This window comes from Suricata suricatta, chromosome 1 (genome assembly GCF_006229205.1).
Source record: "Suricata suricatta isolate VVHF042 chromosome 1, meerkat_22Aug2017_6uvM2_HiC, whole genome shotgun sequence".
NCBI classification, from domain to species: Eukaryota; Metazoa; Chordata; class Mammalia; order Carnivora; family Herpestidae; genus Suricata; species Suricata suricatta.
The window spans coordinates 33,831,503-33,851,590 of NC_043700.1; the positions used below are offsets into that span (position 1 = coordinate 33,831,503).

Below are 20,088 nucleotides of genomic sequence, written 5' to 3' on the forward strand. Positions count from 1 at the left end.
GATAATGTGTGTTCCAGTCATACATTCTGGAACCAGGGAAATAGCCACAGGACAGGTTCAGGGAGGCGCTGGGCCCACTGTGAGGACAACCTGAGCTGAAACTCCATTGACCACCTGACCTCCATAGCTCCCTCCTCTGACCGGTAGTCCACCATGATGTTTTGTGTCTCGTGGAGGCAGTGTCAGTTCAGAGCCAGGGCCCAGTAGTCCCTGAAGGTCTGATTGTTTTCCTTTTCCACAATGTCCAGTTACCCTGGTGAAAGGCCTTAGGTTCTGTTGGGGATGAATGAGAGAAAGATTGACAGTATAGATTTTTGGCAGCATATCAGGGTTCTACCTAAAGGGTTCTACCTCTCCTTCATTGAAGGGGTGCTGGGTCTAAAAATATGGCTCAGATCTGGGAATCAATTAACACTGTGATTGACTAACCTAATGCCATAGGTCTGTACAAGTCAGTCTTTTCTCATTGCTCCTTTGACTTTGCTGTTCATTATACGAAAGTGATGTCAAATAGCTGCTACGTAGTAGTTCTTGTGAAAAACCGTGCCGCGTTTACATTCAGGAACGGCACCACTGGTAGTCAGCTTTATCATCACTTTTATTGTTGTTGGGTTAGAAACCATCTTCTCTTTTATTTATATTTTCTTTCAACTTTTATTTTAATTCTAGTTACTTAACATACAGTGCAGTATTGGTTCGGGAGTAGAATTTCAGGAGTAGAATTCAGCGATTCATCACTTAAATGTAACACCTAATACTCATGATTAATTTAGCCCAATCCCTCCCAACCTCCCTCCATGGACCCTCAGTTTGTTCTCTATTGTTAAGAGTCTCTTAATAGTTTGTTTCCCTCTCTCTTTTTCTTTCTCTTTTTCCCCCTTCCCATATGTTTATCTGTTTTGTTTCTTAAATTCCACATATGAGTGAAATCATATGGTATTTGTCTTTCTATGACTGGCTTATTTCACTTCTAATGTACTCTAGCTCCATCCACGTTGTTGCAAATGGCAAGATTTCATTCTTTTTGATGGCTAATATTCCAGTGTGTGTGTGTATGTGTGTGTGTGATATACACACCACATCTTTTTTATCCATTCTTCAGTCGATGGACATTTGGGATCTTTGCATATTTTTGCTATTTTTGATAGTGCTGCTGAAACATGAGGGTGCATGTATCCCTTTGAATCTGTATTTTTGTTTAAAAAAACATGTATTTTGTATTTGAATAAATACCTAGTAGTGCGATTGCTGGGTTGTAGGGTAGTTCTATTTTTAACTTTTGGAGAAACCTCCATACTGTTTTCCAGAGTGGCTGCACCAGTTTGTACTCCCGTCAACGATGAAAAAGTGTTCCCCTTTCTTCACATCCTCGCCAACACCTGTTATTTCTTGTGTTGTTAATTTTTAGTTGCCTTTATTTTGATTACACAACGATGCTAGCAGTGTTTCTGCAGTGACAGTATACACTGTGTTGCCTCTTGTGTTTCCTTCCTTAGGTCGAACTGATTGATTTTCCCGAGGAAATGGTTGCTTTCATCACAACTAGGTAGATTTCTTTGTTTGATAATTGGCAGTGATGGGTTTATGCCAAGATAGCACCAGAATCTTGCTTTCCCATCTTCTTCCATTTCTGTCTTGAGTCAGTAGGAACAGCAGTAACAACACATTCCAGTTAAAGCAATAAGTGAGCACCATATGTGATTGAGGCTTGTGTTTGAGAAAACAGAGACTTAATAACAGGAGCTGTTCTGTTTCTCTTCAGAGAGGTACTGGTAAACTATATCCATTATACATCAGGATGTGGGACACTTAGTAGGGGATTGATACATATTTAATAAGGAAAGGAAGGAAAGAGCAAGGGAAGAAGGGAAAGGAAAGGAAAGGAAAAGAATTGATAGGAAAGGAAAAGAGACTCAAATTTTCTATTTTTATTTTTGTCTCTCTCGGTTGAGAAGATCCGTTGAGTACTGTGCTGGATTTCTCTGAAGGTAGAGATATTGATTTTGACCAGACTTCTGCTGTCTCTAGTTTCTGTCTGTTGTATTCCTTATCTTATGGTGGGTCAGCTAAGGATTGAGGAGAGATGACTAAAAATTAAATGGGATGTATTTATGTTAGTCAGATCATGGGATAGAGTAGTAGAGATCTGTCAACTCTTGATACATTTTGTAAAAATAGGCAAGTTATCACGGCCTAAAAAATAATTACATATACATTTTAATGAGGTAAATACTATTATGTAGCAAAGATATTATCTTCATAGAGGCCTATGGAAAAGTATAGGACTAAGGGACCTACAGTTGTTTCTCTCTCTCTCTCTCTTTTTAATTGTTTATTTTTGAGAGAGAGAGAGAGAGAGAGAGAGGGAGAGAGAGAGAGAGAGAAGGAGTGGCTGAGAGAGAGGTAGACACAGAATCTGAGTGAAGCAGGCTCTGGGCTCTGAGCCGTCAACACAGAACCTGACGTGGGGCTGGAACTTGGGAACCACAAGATCATGACCTGAGCCAAAGTCAGATGCTTAACCAACTGAGCCACCCAGGAGCCACCAGTGTTTTTCTCTTTGGAGGTTATCTGGAAGTTTCAGAGCTCTGTTTGTTCCCTAGAAGGGCCCTGCCAGGGACCCCATCTTGTGCTGTTTGCCTTGTGCAGGTATCATTCTATGTTCCCTTTTCACGTTGCTTGATCCTCTGCCTCTTTTCTTGCTCCTCATATGTTTCTTTTAAATGGAACAATGTATGCATTAGATGCATAAGATAGGCCAGTGAATTCCTTTATTCAATAGAAAGTACTGGCATTGTGGCTCAAAAATATTTACAGATAAAAAATTTTTTACAAATATGTAATTAGTGGGCAAATTGACCATGAAGTGATAATACATATATACAATATGAGAAAGCAAGAACGGATTGCTACTTTGTCAGCTGTCATAGTTGTTTGCCAATCCATCTTGTTAGTGGAGCATCTAAATTCAGTATTTGTATGTGGTAACTTAACAACCCAGTAACAATAGCCGGCAGTGTCTTTACCAACTCTTCCCAGCCTTACTTAATGATGCAGTAGAGACGTGTCTGAGAGTGGGGAGAAGGAACATGCTGAGAACACCAGCATACTGGCATGCTTTTCCATTTATTTATGATTTCATCTTGTTTAATGATATTTCTCTTAGGGTCTGAGTGTTTGAGCCCAGGCTGACTTTCAAGTGCAGTGTAAGCTTTATTTTTACATTTTGTTAAGTATAAAAGTAGAACAAAAATGTTTTATCCGTGGGGCTTGAAACTTTCTAGAAGGTGTTGAGACAGTTCATCAAGGTGTATGGATTGTCATAGGGAATATACTTTTATATACGAATTAAATTGCCATACTTTTTTTTTTTTTTTATGTTACAGAAGCCAAGGCTGCCCCAAGAGATTGTTTCATTGATGTGAATTCTAAAGGTGACAGATTTGGCAACTGTGGTTTCTCTGGCAATGAATACAAGAAGTGTGCCACTGGGTAAGTGGAGGAGACGTTATAAAGGAATGTGAATGATTTTAAGGCCAGTCATTTCGTGAGTGCTGGCTTTCTCCCCCTGAAGTACTAAACTTTTCAAATTAACAATTTAATAACAAAGGCTTCAGTGAGACTCTGAAAAGAACTAGTAAAATAATTCATCCCTCTTAATGTTAACTTACTAAACTGTAACGGATTTTAGAATCTTTGTCTTTCCTTATTCTACAATAAGAACCTCAAATAAACACTGTTCTTCTTCCTTTTTTCATTAAAAGATGGTGCTGATTAATGTGTCAATACCTGTAAAATTCATTCTGGATGTTGTTATTTTTGTCTTACTCTATATAATTATAAGTGACAAATTAAAATGTTTTTTCTTTCTATAACATTTGCTCATTGTAAAAATTAATAATTAATAAAAAATTATAAATGAGAAAAAAGTTATCCATAATCTCAGTCCATATATATTTACTAATTTCAGTGTGTTTCTTCCTCTGTTTTGTTTCTATGCACTATACATGCACACACTGATATTTTGTATAATTGGAATTATTCTGTATTACTGGGCATCCCTTCTGCTTGCTCCACCTCCTACTTTGCCAATTAGTCTAAGCAAGTATAGTGAAACAATGTCTGCTAAGGAGAAATAATAGCAGCCATCTCCATGTTGTCAAATCAAACAGGCATTGTTAGGTCTTCATGCTACTTGGCCTTCAGTGTCATTCAAGCATGTTGACCACTGTTTCCTTGAAGAAACCTCTTTCCTTGGCTTTTGTGTGGGATATTCTCCCAGTATTCTTTTCTGTGTTTCTGGTTTCTCCTTTAATGTGTTTATTTGTAGGCTCATCTTTCTCTACTCAGCCACTAAATACTGAGACACCAGGTATGCTGGCCTACATGTGGCCTCTGCCACAGGGCCTCTGCACATACTGTTCCTTCTACGGGGCATTTCCTCAGCTCCTCCAGATCTTAGTTTTAAAGACTTCCTCAACTTCCTTAACAGAGCCAGACACCCTCTTGTAGGTGTTCTTACTGCTGTGTGCTTTTCCCCTCTTAATGTTAGCCAGTTTTTTTGGTCTAATTCTTTCTTGATATACAAAACAGAGTAGATGGAAGGAATATAAGAAAAACGAGAAAGTGTTTCAAAAGGAGATATGAACATAAATTTTGATATCTGTCTTATATAGTTTTAAAAGTAGTTATAGATATAAGTTTTCTTGTGTTTACATAGCACCTTTGCTGGGGAAGTCTGACTATAATATATTTTTAGTATATTTAAATTCTAAATTTTTTGGTTTATGCCTAAACCACTGTCCTAGTAAGAATAATCATTTAAAAATGATACGATCTAGGGTGCCTCGGTGGCTCAGTCAGTTGACTGTCTGACTCTTGGTTTTTGCTCCGGTCATGAGCCCTGTGTTGGGCTCCATGCTGAGTGTAGAGCCTGCTTAAGATTCTCTCTTTCTTTCAACCTCTCTCCCTCATTTGCACATGCTCTCTCTGTCAAATAAAATAAAAATGACATTATCTTCAAATAAGATAGATAAAGGATAATTTTCTAGGTAGAAAGAAGATTAAACACAAAACCAGTTCTACGTATAGAATTTTCAAGATCCTTTTATGGTGTTTAGAAAAGACACAGGAGGGTATGTCTTATACTTTGGGAAGATTGGACCCAATTTGGTTACCATAATTTGTCTAAATTAAAATGAGAAAAGTAGGAACTTGAATGTTGAAGGAAGGATGAACTGGTTAATAAATGGTATGCTTCTTTTTTGTTGAATTTGATATGTTGTGTTTTCCTTATTGTTCAGATCATAATATTTTTAAATTTATATTATGATTTTTCCTGTGACTCCAGCATTATTAAAACTGTATTGCTTAATTTCCAGATATTTGGGAATATTCTGCTTATGTTTTTTATTTCTAGTTTAATTCCAATGAGAACATACTCTGTATGACTTTAACTCTTTGCATTTTATTGAGATGTGAATTATTGCCCAGCATGTGGTCTCTTTTGGTGAACATCCATGTACAATTAAAAAAAAGTGTATTCTATAGTTATTGGATTGTGTTATTCTACAAATGTTAAGAGTCTTATTCAAACTTTCTATACCTTTCCGTTGCATGTGTGTGTTTAATGTTCTTTCAATTTCTGATAGTTAAAGTTCTGATTGTTAAAATCTCCAGCCATGATTATAAAGTTATCTGTTTCTCTTTTTAGTTCTATACATTTTTTTGCTGTACATCTTTTGAATTTGTATTAGTAAGTGCTTATGTTATTACTTACATCCACATTTAGGATTGTTCTGTTTCCCTGATGAATTGACCCCTTTATTACTACCAAATTTTCTTTTTAATCTTTGCAATATTCTTGTTTAGCATTTTCCACAGTTTCACTTGTTTATGTGACTGTTTGGTGATTAATCTTCATTGGTAAACTATAAAGTGCAGTGAGTTTTAAGGATCCTCGTAGATACTTCCAAATGGACCTTCAGAACATTTAACTGATTTATGCCTCCACTGCCCCCTCACCAATGCCAGAGTGTTATCTTAAAAATATAGTTGACCTTTGAACAACATAGGGGTTAGAGATGCTGACTTCCCACATAGTCGCAAATTCAGTAATAACTTCTGACTTCCCCAAAACTTAACTACTAATAGTTGATCAGAAGCCTTACCAATAACAAAAACAATTGAATGAATGTTATATGTATTATATACTATGTTCTTATAATAAAGTAAGCTAGAGAAAATGTTATTAAGGCAATCATGAGGAAGAAAAAATACATTTGCAGTACTGCACTGTAAAAAATCCATGTGTTAAGTCGACCTGTTCAGTTCAAACATGTGATGTTCTAGGGTTAGCTGGACTTTTCCAATTGTTATATCAATTGGAAGTTTCTTTTTTTTTCTTTTTTAATTTGAGAGAGAAAGAGAGAGAGAGATTTTAAGCAGGCTTTACACTCAGTGCAGAGCCTAATGCAGGGCTCAATCTTACGACCCTGGGATCATGACCTGAGCCAAATTCAAGAGTTGAATGCTCAACCAACTGAGCCACCCAAGTGCCCTCGTTTAAAAAAAAAAAAATGTTTGTTTTGAGAGAGGGAGAAAGTGTGAGGATGCATATGTGGAGGGAGGGACAGAGAGAGAGGGAAAGAGACAGTATCCCAAGCAGGCCCCTTTCTTTTAGCTCAGAGCCTGACGCAGGGCTTGGTCCCATGAACTGTGAGATCATGACCTGAGCTGAAATCAAGAGTCAGATGCTTAAATGCCTGAGCCACCCAGGCACCCCTCATTTTTGTTCTAAATAAATTTGTAAATAAATAAGTTTTTGTTGTTGTTCAAAAGATATTTAAAGTGATATAGAAAAATGTGGCTTCCACTCGTGTTCTTTTTCCCTGTTCCTGCCTTATTTCCAGGTACATATTTCGTTTAGCTTTCTGTGTGTCTTTGCAGAGTCCTTATGCAAGTTCAGTCTTATTCCCCCCGCCTTCTGGTTGTGCATACTGCAGACACTGTCATGCACATTGTGTTGTTGCATTTCACCCAAAGAGCTCTCCTCTCTTTCAGTACATAGATGGTGTCATCTTTTTAAAAACTTTTTAAATGAAAAATTTCGAATATAAAGAGGAGCAAAAGGAATACAGAAGAATAGAAGAAAGGAGTATTTGAAATATACAGAAGGAGTAGAAGTATGATGAAACCCATATATTCTAGATTAAAACATTATTAATATCTCATCGTATTTCTTTCATCTACAGTTTGCTGAACCATTTTTAAATAAATTATAGGCATTTTGATACTTCATTCCTAAATCCTTTAGTACTCATCTCCAACTAACTTATAAGGCCATTCACAATACTAGTATTATACCTACCAAAATTAATAATTTCCTAATATCATGTAATATGTGGTCAATGGTAAAGTTTCTCCAACTGTCCTCAAATTGTGTTTCATAGCTGTTTTTTTCCACATCAAGATTCCATCAAGGATCATGCATTGCATTTAGTTGTCATGTCACTCATGTCACTTTTAATCTGAAATATGTAATCTTCTTCATTGATTTTTTTCTTTTCAATGACAGGGATCTGAGGGAAAGAACTGGGTCAGTTCTTTAGTATGGCCCATGTTCTGGATTCGTTTGGTAGTTTCTTCTCAATGTTGCTTTACTTGTGTCTCTATCCCCTAATTTTCTGTAAATCAGAAGTTAAATCTAAAGTCTTCATTAGATGCAGGTGGAACATTTTAGGGAAGAATGCTTCATAAGTGACACATGATGTCAAGAAGGCACATAATTCTGGGTTGTCTTTTTTATTTGTACTAAGTGACAATGGCCAGATCTTGCTTCTGTAGAGTTTTTCCCATTACAGCTATCTGGTAAATGTATAGGAGTGGTGATTTTGTAATGTATGAATAGCCAGTCCTCCACCAGTGTTTCGCCTCTAGTCTTAATATGCATTGATGATCATTGCCTGAAGCAATTATTCTATTGAAGCTTGTGATAGAATTTTATTTTATAATTTAACCATGAACACCTCTTAGCTTTGTCGGCTATTTGCATTCCTTATTTTGTGACTTGCCTTTTTTATATCTGTGGAAGTGTTTCCTTAATTGATATATATATATATATATAAATTTACTTTTTAAAAAGTGTTTATTTTTATTTTTGAGAGAATAAGCGAGCAGGGGAAAGGCGGGGGGTAGGGGGACAGAGAATACGAAGCAGGCTCCATGGTGACAGCAGAGAGCCTGATGTGAGGCTTGAGCTCATGAACCACATGATAATGACCTGAGCTGAATTTGGGCACTTAACCGACTATGCCACCCAGGTGTTCTGTGGCTTTTTATATATTAAGAGTATTTTTCTTTTACTCTTTAACATGTCACCAAGACTGCACATGAAACACTGAGTATAATCATAGCAACTTGAATTTTGGTAGGCTCCAACGGATGTTAACTTAGGTCTGCTTTATGCTACATCTTCTCTTTTTTTAATTAGTTTTTATTTGAGAGAGACAAACAGACAGACAGACAAAGAGAGTGGGGGAGAAAGGCAGAGGGAGAGAGACAGAGAATCCCAACCAGGTTCCAGGTTTAGCACTTAGCCTGACGTTGGGCTTGATTCCCACAACCCTGACTGAGATCATGACCTGAGCTAAAATCAGGAGTTGGACTCTCAAATGACAGCCACCCAGGCATGAATGTTTTAAAGGTTTTCATATTTAATTTGAACCAACTATGTGAGATAGACATTACTATTTATCTCTTATTTTTCAGATGAAGAAATTAAAGCTCAGAAAGTTTAAACATTTTTTTTTAGGCTAACTAGTGAATAAATGGTGACATAAGAATAACTGTAAACGAGGCAAAATTACTAACCCTTAAGTGCAGGATGGAGAGAACAGGTGACTTAACAGTATGTGCAAAGAGTAAATAGGGGTTTTAGCTAGTGATCAGTTCAAGGGCATCAATAATGTAATGTGGTTACCATAAAAGCTACTGTACCACGGGCTTAATAGTGGTAGGGTATCTAGAAAAAGGAAATGTGAGCTCTGTTATGTTCGTTGCTCACCAGACTCTACCTGAAATTTCATGCCTTACCCTGAGTACTGTGCTTCAAGAGGCAGTGAGACAACCTGGAACATATTAAGAGGGCAGCTTCCTTGTTCCATGAGAAATATTCTAGGACATTGCTCTGATGAAGTATTTAGGAACTACATGATATTTGTCCTAAAATGGCTGTCATGTGGAAGAAGGAAAAGACATTAGCTGTGTAATCTCATTGGAAGGTCTGGGGCCAATGAGGACAAGTTATAAGGATACAGATTTTAACTCAAGAAATAAAGTAGTTTTATGATAGCTAGAATGGGAATTTTTAGGGGGTGATGAGTTAGAGGAATGAGTGAATTCAAGGAAAACAATATCTGATGATGACTTGGCAGTGATATCATAAAGGAGATTCAAGTATAGGGAAGATTCTTGGATCACAAGGCAATCGGTTGGAAAATTTCAACATAGCACCTGAAGAGTTGATGTTAGTGGTATTTAGTGTATTAGGGAAGGATAGAGAAAGGGCATTTAGCTAACGCAGCCTTGGTGATAGGAATTGTAGTCAGGTAACCCTCCATAGAGTTGTAATATTGAATCAGTGAATTAATGAGTTAATGAATTGAGTCTTAAATTAAGTAACTCAGAGTTAGCTTAGCCCAAGCCCAGAAGGGTGGAGTCCTTTCTTAGTTATTTTACACTACAGAATCTCATTTTCTCTTTACGGTAACTGTGTAAGAAGTCACAACTGAGTTTTGGTATAGTTCTACTATTTGCTGTATAAAAGCATTTATGAAATTATATTTATAAACATCTCTTTAATTAGACTTTTTTGAGCCCTAGACAGATAGTGAAGAGAGTAGGTGTAGGGAGAGGAGGACCAGCACCACCTGGCGCACCTACTGATTTCATCCCAGCAGCCGGTTATCTCTGCCGTATTTGAAGAGAATCCTTAGATATCCTTGCTCTCATATGCTTTCTCTGTTGAGATTCCCTTCAGCTAACTATCAGTAAACTTTCTTTAAGTAAAAAAAAAAAAACTTTATGTGTTCAAATATATAATTTTCTTTCGTATCTACACTGGGTGCATTTTATGTTTGCATTATTTCTCCATCTCTATAGGAATGCGTTGTGTGGAAAGCTTCAGTGTGAGAATGTACAAGACATGCCTGTATTTGGAATTGTGCCTGCTATTATTCAGACTCCCAGCAGAGGCACCAAATGTTGGGGTGTGGATTTCCAGCTAGGATCAGATGTTCCAGACCCTGGGATGGTGAATGAAGGCACAAGATGTGATGATGGAAAGGTAATCAAGATGTTTTCTGTTTACAATTTTAAATGTAAAAAATATAAAAACCATTATACAAAGTAAGTGGTTATTCTTTTCTGTTTTATAAAAGAAATCTAATATTTTTTGATAGAGATTTGGGAAAATACAAAACCACCAAGGACAAAATTAAGAATGGCTGTTATTTTACTATCCAGACTTTGCTGATGGTCCTATAGCATAAGCTCTGATCTGTGTTGCAGTGTACTGTGCATATTTCTTTCCCTTATCAATGGTGCTATAATTTACTAGCCAGTCTGCTATTATTGGGGCATTTAGGTGATTGCCAGGATTGTGTGTGTGTGTGTGTGTGTGTGTGTGTGTGTGTGTGTGACAGCATGTCTCTAGTACTAGAAATGTCATAGTGCTTGTCCCCCCACGCTCCCTGCTACCCTGATCACTGCTGTTTGGATCAGATATGAGTCAAGAGTCAGCCAGCTCCTGACTTACTACCATTGGTTTCTATATGAGAAGATGAGCTAGGACAAATTCCATTTCAGGGGAATATATAATTAAGAAATATAATTAAGAGTAGGGCAGAAACTGTAAGAATTCTTCAGCAATGCCATGAAGCAGGAGCAGGGCTAGAATGGTTATGTCAAACTTCAGTCCTATACAGAAGATACGGGGGAGCAAGAGTGTTGGGCAAGTTGAAGAAACCAACCTAGAGGAGAGTAGAGGAGGGGGAGGAGAGAGAGAACACAAGTAACTGATAATGTGACACGTGAAAAAGACAGGTGGACTTGGTAGTTACTTCACTGTCTGCCGAGTTTTCAGTTCTAGTTCTGTTCCTCCTTTCCTACAAAAAAGACCCTTATACTTTTGTGCCTGTCATTGACACTAGAAAAACTCGATTGCTGTAGTTTCTATAAACAACACTGAGGCAAATGGCTTTATAAATAAAAATTTCAGAATATGTTGATTGTTTTCTGAGGTTAAACCACTGTAATGGGGTGTGCATACTTCTTAAGGTTTTAGAGTTTTGCCTGATTTCTTTTGTCTTTTTAAAGTTTATTTATTTTGAGAAAGAGAGAGAGCAAGAGAGAGAGAGAGAGCGAGAGCGCGCAACATGAATAGGTGAAGAGCAAAGAGAGAGGGAGAAAGAAAATCCCAACCAGGCTCTGCACTGCCAGCACATGGAGCCCAATGTAGGGCTTGAACTCAAGAACCGTGAGATCATGACCTGAGCTGAAATCAGGAATTGGATGCTTAACTGTCTAAGCTACCCAGGTGCCCGTGCCTGACTCTCTTTAGAAAAAGCCTTAATAGTTTACCTTCTAACCAGTTTGTAGTAGGAAATGTTTTAATTTTCCATACCATAGTCAAGATTAGCTATCATTTTGAAGCTTTTGTTGGTGGTCTCCTTTCTTTTTAAATTTTCTGATTATTAGTGATGTTGAATTTTTTGTCTCTATATCCTTCTACTGTGATTTGCCTTGTTGATGTTCTTTTTCCATTTAAAACTTGGTCTATTTTCTTATCGATTTTGAATTTGATGTTCTTTTTCCATTTAAAACTTGGTCTATTTTCTTATCGATTTTGAATTTGATTTCTTATTGATTTTTAAAGAACCTTAATTAATTTATGTCTCATATAATAAGTATAATATATAAATATACGTATATGATGTTTTTGCCCAGTTTATTTCTTGCCTCTTCTTTCTTTTGTTTGTAGTGTTTTTTGTTTTTTGTTTTTGCTGTGTTTGCATTTTTATTTATTTAAATCTATTATTCCCTTCTTTTATGGTCTCTAACTTTACTTACATTTTATAAGACCTTTCTCAGTATACTATCAGATCATTATTCTCTTGTATTTTATAGTAGATTTTGCTTTTTATTTAATACTCTTTAATTCAGGGAAATGTTGAGTGTATATAGTATGAGGTTGGCATTCTTTTTTTATTTTCCCTTTTATCATTTATTTGTTCAGAAATCATTACTGTATGCTGAGTTGTAAGGCCATTTTTTTCAGAATGGTTTATAATCATTTATAATCTCTCTCCTTTAATTTGAAATTTTATTTAAATTACCTATTAAAATTTTATATATTCTAGGGTTTAATATTTGTTTTTTTCCTCTTCATGCCCATTGATAGGTCTGACTACTCATGTGTCAGTACTGCCTTGGTTTAGTTTTTATTGGTTTTATAATGTATTTTTAATATCTAGTCATGCAAATACCCTCTCATTCTTTATCCCTAGTCTCCTGGCTATTTTTATTCATTTATAATTCCAAGACGAACTTGAGATACTTTTGGTCAAGGCGTAAAAAATAAAAAACTAAGAAACTAAAAACTGCTTTGGAATTTTGGTTTGGATGACATTAAATTTATAAACTTATAATGAGGAAAAGTGACATCATTACATTATTGAGTCTTCTCAAAGAAGAATGTGGTATGTGTCTCCATTTTTGAGGGGTCTTCTTTTAAAGATTTAGCAATAAAGGTCTTTCTGTTTTTTGTTAATTTTATTCTTGGGTAGATTTTTATTGTTATTATCAATAGGCCCATTTTCTTCTGTTATATTTTCTCTTTTGTTATATTTCAATTTCTAATTGGTTTTTACTGATGAGGAAAGCAATTTTATTTGTATTTTTGACTGGATATTATTGATATTCAGGAAAAAATTCATTTGTATATGTTTATTTTGTTACCAACCATACACTTAGTATTACCTATTTCTATTGTCAATTATATTAGAATTTTCTAAGTAAACAGTCATCACCTGTAAATGATAAAAAGTTGATTTCCTTTCTCATATTTACAATTTGGATTTATTTTCTTGTGTAATTGCAATGATAGCACTTCCAGAATAATTATAAATAGTGATAGTGTGGCATCTTTGTCTTGGCCCTGACATGAGTAGGAATGTATCTAGCCTTTCAAGATTATGTATGATTTTGGCTTTCAGTCTTCTGGCTTAGGGTAGATAGTATTTTTCATTTAATGCAGTATCCTTTTAATCCTATTTAGTAAGAATAAAAATGAGGAATAAATTTTACATTTTATAAGTAGTTTTTTGACATTAAAATATTAAATATTTAAGAAATATTAGATACTGTTAGAATAATAATTTGGGGCACCTGGGTGACTTGGTTGAGCATTTAACTTGAGCTCAGGTCATGATCTAATGGTTTATGAGTTTGAGCCCTGTGTCGGGCTCTTTGCTGACAACTCAGAGCCTGAAGCCTTCTTTGGATTCCATGTTTCTCTATCTCTCTCTTTGCTGTTCTTCAATTTGTTCTCTCTCTCTCTCTCTCTCTCAAAAATAAATAAATAAAACATTTAAAAATAATCATTAGTTATTATTGACCTATTGATATGTGCTGGGTAGTATCAATAAATTCCCTAACATTAAATTATCTTTGCATTCTTAGAACACACATTGGTACTATTAAATTTTTCTTTAGATATATTCCTGGATTCTGTGTCTTGGTGAATTTACTTTTGGGTTTCTGAAACTGTATACTTTTGATGTTTTTTGAATTTATGAACTTTTACTTTGTAGATTATAGTCAGTACTCTTAAGTCCCACAAAAAAACTCAAATAATATTGCATTAAAGTATAACAAGATTAATTGATTTAAACCAGATAATCAAATAAAGAGCTTTGGAACCCAAAATTTCAAATAACATTCCTGTGATCTTTCCTTCTCCCTGTTGGCTCCCCGCCCCTCCCTTGTCTTAGCTTATTGAGATATAATTGACATTTAACATAGTATGAGTTTAAGGTGTACAGTGATGATTTGATAAATGTATATATTGTGAAATGACTACCATCGTAAGGTTAGTTAACACATCTCTAATCTCCCATAAATACAATTATTTCTTCTTCTTCTTCTTCTTTTGGTTGTAGGAACATTTTAAGATTTACTTTTTTGGTAACTTTCAAGCATATAATATTGTTAACTATAATCACCATGCTGAATATTAGATACCCAGAACTTATTTATCTTGTAACAGGAAGTTTGTGATCAACATCTTCCCATTTTTCCTACTCCCCAGCCTCTGGCAACCACTGTTCTACTGTCTATTTCTATGGGTGTGGCTTCCTCCCGCTCTTTTTAAAAGACTCCGCATATATGGTATTTGTCTGTCTTTGTCAGACTTCCTTCACTTAGAATAGTACTTCTAAGGTCCTTGCATGTTGTTGCAAATGACAGGATTGGTCATTCAGGAGTGTGTTGTTTACTTTCCACATTTTGGTGAATTTTACACTTTCCTCCTGTTACTAATTTCTAGTTTGATACCATTGTGTTTGGAAAAGATACTAGATGCAATTTCAGTCTTCTTTTTTTTAAATTTTTTTTTCTGTTTTTTATTTTATTTTTGAGAGACAGAGAGAGACAGCATGAGCAGGGGAGGGTCAGAGAGAGAGGGAGACAGAATCTGAAACAGGCTCCAGGCTCTGAGCTAGTTGTCAGCACAGAGCCCGACGTGGTGCTCGAACCCACAAACCATGAGATCATGACCTGAGCTGAAGTCGGACGCTTAACCAACTGAGCCACCCAGGTGCCCCTTCAGTCTTGCTTTGTGGCCCAATATTAGTTGTATACTGTAGACTGTTCTGTGTGGGCTCCAGAAGAGTTTGTATTTGACTGCTGTTGCATGGCTCTTCTGTTTATTTTATTAGATCCATTTTGGTCTATAAAGTTCTTGAGGTCTGTTGTTTCCTTATTAAATTTCTGTCTGGGGGCACCTGGGTGGCTTAGTTGGTTAAGCATCCAACTCTTGATGTTGACTGAGGTCATGATCTCATGGTTTTTGAGATCAAGCTTCTGTATTGGGTTGTGTGCTGAGAGCGCGGAGCTTGCTTGGGATTCCCTTCCTCTCTATACCTCCCCCTCACCAGCCCCCCACCCCGCTCGCGTGTTCTCGCACACTCACTCTCAAGAAATAAACTTAAAAAGAAATTTCTGTTTATTGATGTCAAACTTGGCATCCTTTTCTATTGAGCATCTATTAATAAGTTATTAGTTATTTTCATTTCTTGTTTTATACTAGAGATAAAGTGATTTACACAGTACCATTACAATATTAAGTATTCTGAATTTAACTATATATTTACCTTCACCATGAGTTTTGTGGTTTTATATATTTTCATATTATTAGTGTCCTTTCATTTCAACCTGAAGAATTCTCTTTAACTTTTCTTGTAAGGTAGTGGTGATGAACTCTGTTAGCTTCTCTTTATCTGGGGATGTCTTTAACTCTCCTTCATATCTAAAGGACAACTTTCCAAGGTATAGTATTTCTCATTGGCAATTTTGTTGTTGCTGTTTAGCACATCAGATATATCATCCTGATGATTTATTCTGGCTTGTAAAGTCTCTTTAGAGATATCCATCCATTGACAGCCATATGGGGGTTCCTTTGAATGCAATAAATCTTGCTACTTTCTCTTTCTGCTTTCAAAATTCTCTTCTTGTTTTTGTCTTTTAATATTTTGATTATAATGTGCCTCAGAGTGATTTTGGGGTTGATCTTGCATGGAGTTCTTTGAGCTTCCCATATTTGAATGTCCAGATTTTCCCAAGATTTGGGGGGGATTTCAGCTATTGTTTCATTAAATAAGCTTTCTTCTACTTTTCTGGGACTCCTATGATATGGTTGTGTGTTCACTTGATGGTGTCCCATAATTCACACAGACTTTCTTCACTCTTTTTCATTCTTTTCTACTTTTTGTCTCTCTAACTGGCTAATTTCAAACATTTTTTGAGTTTGCTGATTCTTCTGGATAAGTAAATCTGTTATTGAAGCTCTCGATCGAATTTCTCATTTGTCATTGTATTCTTCAGCTCTAGGATTTCTCTTTGGTTCCTTTTTATGGTTTCTACTTCTTTATTAAACTCATTGTATTCATTTTTTTTTCCTTTCTGATTTTGTTTAGTAGTCTGTATTCTCTTTCATTTCATTCAGTTTCTTTATGATGATTATTGTGGATTCTTTGTCAGACATCCAATAGATCTCCATTTCTCTGGGGTCATTTATTGACACTCTACTTATTGGCATTTTGGTGATGTCACATTTGCCTGATGTTTCCATGTAGTATTGCATTGGTGGCTGTATATTTGAAGGAACAAACACCTCTTCTAGTCTTTACATATTGTTTTCATCAGACCTTCTGTCTGTTTTCTATATTGATGAGATTACCTCTGGAAATTTAGGCTGAGTTGGAGCTGGTTACAAGTCTGTCTCCACAATGGGGTCCGTGGTTGGTGGACTCCTTATCAGGAGCCTAGGTGAGCATAGATCTGACTGGTCTCTGAGTGGATTGAACTCCCTGAAGTAGTACCTTGTTCAGTGGGTAGGGTGGCCTTGAGAAAAGGGTCTGCTTCAGGGTCCACACTTGGGTCTTCAGATACCAGGCCTATTACCAGGTGCATGGACTGGTGTGACTCACATCAGGTACCTGATAAGACTGCTCTGTTCAATGGATGGGTCCCTGTCTGGCTGGACAGTCTGGGAGCTGAATAGGGCTAGTTTAGGATCTGTTGATGTGCAGACATGAGCATCTGCCCTTGGGATCCCACAAGCTGGCAGGACAGCTTGTGGACTGAGGCTTGGAGTTGCTGAAACTGAGTATAGGTATCTTTCAGAGTTTTTGGGAATACAGGAGTTGGGTCACTTGGTTGATGGATATGGTGGTGGACTGTGGCTCTGATGTAGCTGGAGCCAAGTATAAGGCTCTTCAGTGATTTCTGGGGTTACAGCTGGGAGAGTCATTTTGGGTCCCTGTGCCAGAAAGTATATTCAGAGTACAGTTGTTAGGGATAGAGCCAAGTAAAGCATCCTTTTAGAAATACTACAAACATTGGGGTTGCAGACAAGAGTGTCTCCCACTGGGGCACTGGGCCCTTAGGACTACTGGCAGACTGTGGCTGTGAAGAAGCTAGAGCTGCATTTGGGCCCTTTCAGGATCTCAGGGGATATAGCTGGGAGTTTCTCCTGCCTGGTCCCTGTGCCAGCAGGCCTCTTCAAGGAGTGTGGCTGACAGGGGCCTAGAGTTGAGTATAGGGCCCTTTCAGACTCTGTAATCCAAGTTTGGCAGGTATGCCTCCAGGGGCTCCCAGACTGTCTGAGAGGGTATATGCTGGGACCGAGGTCTGTGTATCTATTACTTGATGCACATGTGGGTGTGACACCCCTTGGTCCTTTGGTATATTGTGCTGATGACAGCCCTAAGGCCAGATGGGGTTGGGGCCAGAGCCAAGTCCTCAGGCTATGGAGCTGTTTCTGGATCTATAGCCATGCCTTAAGTTTGCTGGGTGTAAGCCTAACTTCTCAAAATGGCTCTCCTTAGTCTTAGACTATGTAGGGATTCATAGTCTCCTATTTGGATCCCAGAGCTCCCACTAAGGCACTTTTGTCCAAGGATAGATTTCAGATTATTACGTGTGTGGTGGTGGATGTGCTTGAAGGATGTTTTATTAAGTTATTTTGCAAATATTACTTCTCTCTTGTTTGCTTTATTTCCTTCTACTGCTCACAGATATTTACCATACAACAGGAGAAAACCCCTCATATTTTCCCAGTACCCTTGAGTAGTTTAGGGTTGTTTTGTCCTCCAGCTGTAAATCAGAACATCCTGGGAAAGGAATATAAAGGGACAACTTAAAGGACCCATTGTACTGTTGAGAGGAATAAAGCAATATGATTGGTAGGAACTGGAATACAGGCTCGGTCACATGCTTAACTCTGTTTAACCGATGACTGTGAGGGAAAGTGAAGAGTTAGGTAAGTTTACCAGAAAAAAAGAAAAAGGGGGAGGAAGGAGGGAGGGAGGGAGAAAGAGAGAGAGAGAGAGAGAGAGAGAGAGAGAGAGAGAGAATCAAACTGACTAGAATTAAGAAAAAAAAAGGAAAAGTAAACAAGTCAACAGACTACAGAAACAAAAATACTTAGGCATCATTACAGTCAAGTCATATTATATAGTCTCTGTTTTCTTGTTGCTCCAATACCTGAGGCTAGTCATTAGTGGGCATGCTTTAGTCTACACAGGCTGCCATAAAAAATACTACATCCCGGTTGGCTTACACAACAGAAATTTATTTCTCACAGTTCTGGAGGCTGGGAAGTCCAGGATCAACATACCTGCAAGGGAGGTTTCCTTCTTAGGCCCCTTCTCTTGGCTCATAGGTGGCTGTCATCTTGCTGTGTGCTCATGTGACCCTTTTTCTGTGTGCACATGGAAAGAGAGAGAGAGAAAGAGAGAAAGTGAGCACAAACTCTCTGGTGTCTTTTCTTATAAAGCACTAATCCCATTAGACCAGGGTTCTACCCTCATGACCTCATCTAACCCTAATTACCTCCCAAAGTCTTTATCTCCAAATACCACATAGGGTTAGGGCTTCATTATATGAATCTTGAGAGGATACAGGCATTGAATTCATAAAGAGAGCCACTAGAATGGATTTAAATGAATAAAAGTAGGATAATATTTATTTCTTCCTCATGCCCATTTGGCTTTTTGCTGGGGGGTTGTGCATTCTGCTCAGTATGGTAAAGGCTTTAAAGCTTTTCCTAAACATTTTCACATTTCAGTTATTTTTGGTGTTTGTTTTGGTCTGGGCATAAGTGAGAGATATTGGTCAGTGTATTAGTCAGAGTTCGCCAGAGAAACAGAACTAATAAGATGTCTGTATATGTGTATGTAAGATTTTTTTTCTATGGAACTAGTTTACATGTTTATGTAGGTTAACAAGTCTTAAGATCCAATGTCTTCAGTAGGCAAGCTGGACACTCAGAAGAACTGACAGTGTAGTTCTAGTTCAGAGGCTGGGAGAGAGAAGGCCATTAAGCAAGAATGGAGATCAGGGTATTTAGACCATTTCTTCATGCAGCTTATTGTGCATGCTAGACTTAAAGTGTGGTGGGGCAGATAACACCCAGTTCATGATGGGCACCTCAGGACCCATGGTAACTTGGTGCTTTATGCTTAAGTGTTTAGTTTAGTAAGGCCTAAGCTGTATCTGAAATGGAGAGTCGTTATCTGCAGAGGATGGCAGGGTTTTGCTCCCAAACCCTAAGGGCTGTTCTCCTCTAAGTAACTGCCAGAGGCTCCAGACAGCATCCCTATCTGTCACTGACATTTCAAGCACCATTTGATCTGCAGGAGCAAGGCCCAGTCGGCAGAGCAGTTTGTGCGGCATCCGGAACCATTTCAGGGTCTTCTCTTGCTCTGGTCCTTGCTGTATAAGCAGTTTTTCAAGTCACTTGGTACATGGGCTTGAGTAACATGCCATGTGTTGCCCCCTAAGTTCAGAGGCCCACTGGTTGTCTTACCTCTTTTTTGGTTGCCTGATGTAACAACTTATCCTTCACTTTTGAAGGGAAATCTAGATATGTCTCCTACCACTGATGCCCTAGAACTTTTGCTAAGGTAGAAGGCTCCTGAATTTTTGTCCGATTTACTTTCCAATGACATGCAACTGTCTTACCAGTTAGTCTACAGTATTGCTACTTTATATGCACTAGATCCAATCAGAATAATGTCATCAATGTAATGGACCAAAGTGATACTTGTGGAAGGAAAAGTTCATCAAGATCCCTGCAAACCAAATTATGATGTGGGACTGGAGAGTTGCGGTACCCCTGAGAGAGGACAGTGACAGTGTATTGCTGGCCTTGCCAGCTGAAAGCAAACTGCTTCTGGTCGTCCTTATTGACCAGTGTGGAGAAAACAGTATCTGCCTGTTCAGTAGCTGCACACCAGGTGCAGGAGA

General features: G+C 37.5%; 1 protein-coding gene across 3 annotated transcripts in view; it reads left to right on the forward strand.

Moving 5' to 3' along the window:
* The window catches only part of ADAM9 (ADAM metallopeptidase domain 9), a 122,510-nt gene that overhangs the window by 74,105 nt on the left and 28,317 nt on the right, over positions 1 to 20,088 (forward strand). For all 3 annotated transcript variants that reach the window (XM_029936293.1, XM_029936284.1, XM_029936287.1), the window contains 2 exons: positions 3,387 to 3,492; positions 10,162 to 10,345. In XM_029936293.1, the coding sequence (XP_029792153.1) occupies positions 3,387 to 3,492; positions 10,162 to 10,345 (290 nt within the window). The remainder of the gene's footprint in view (positions 1 to 3,386; positions 3,493 to 10,161; positions 10,346 to 20,088) is intronic.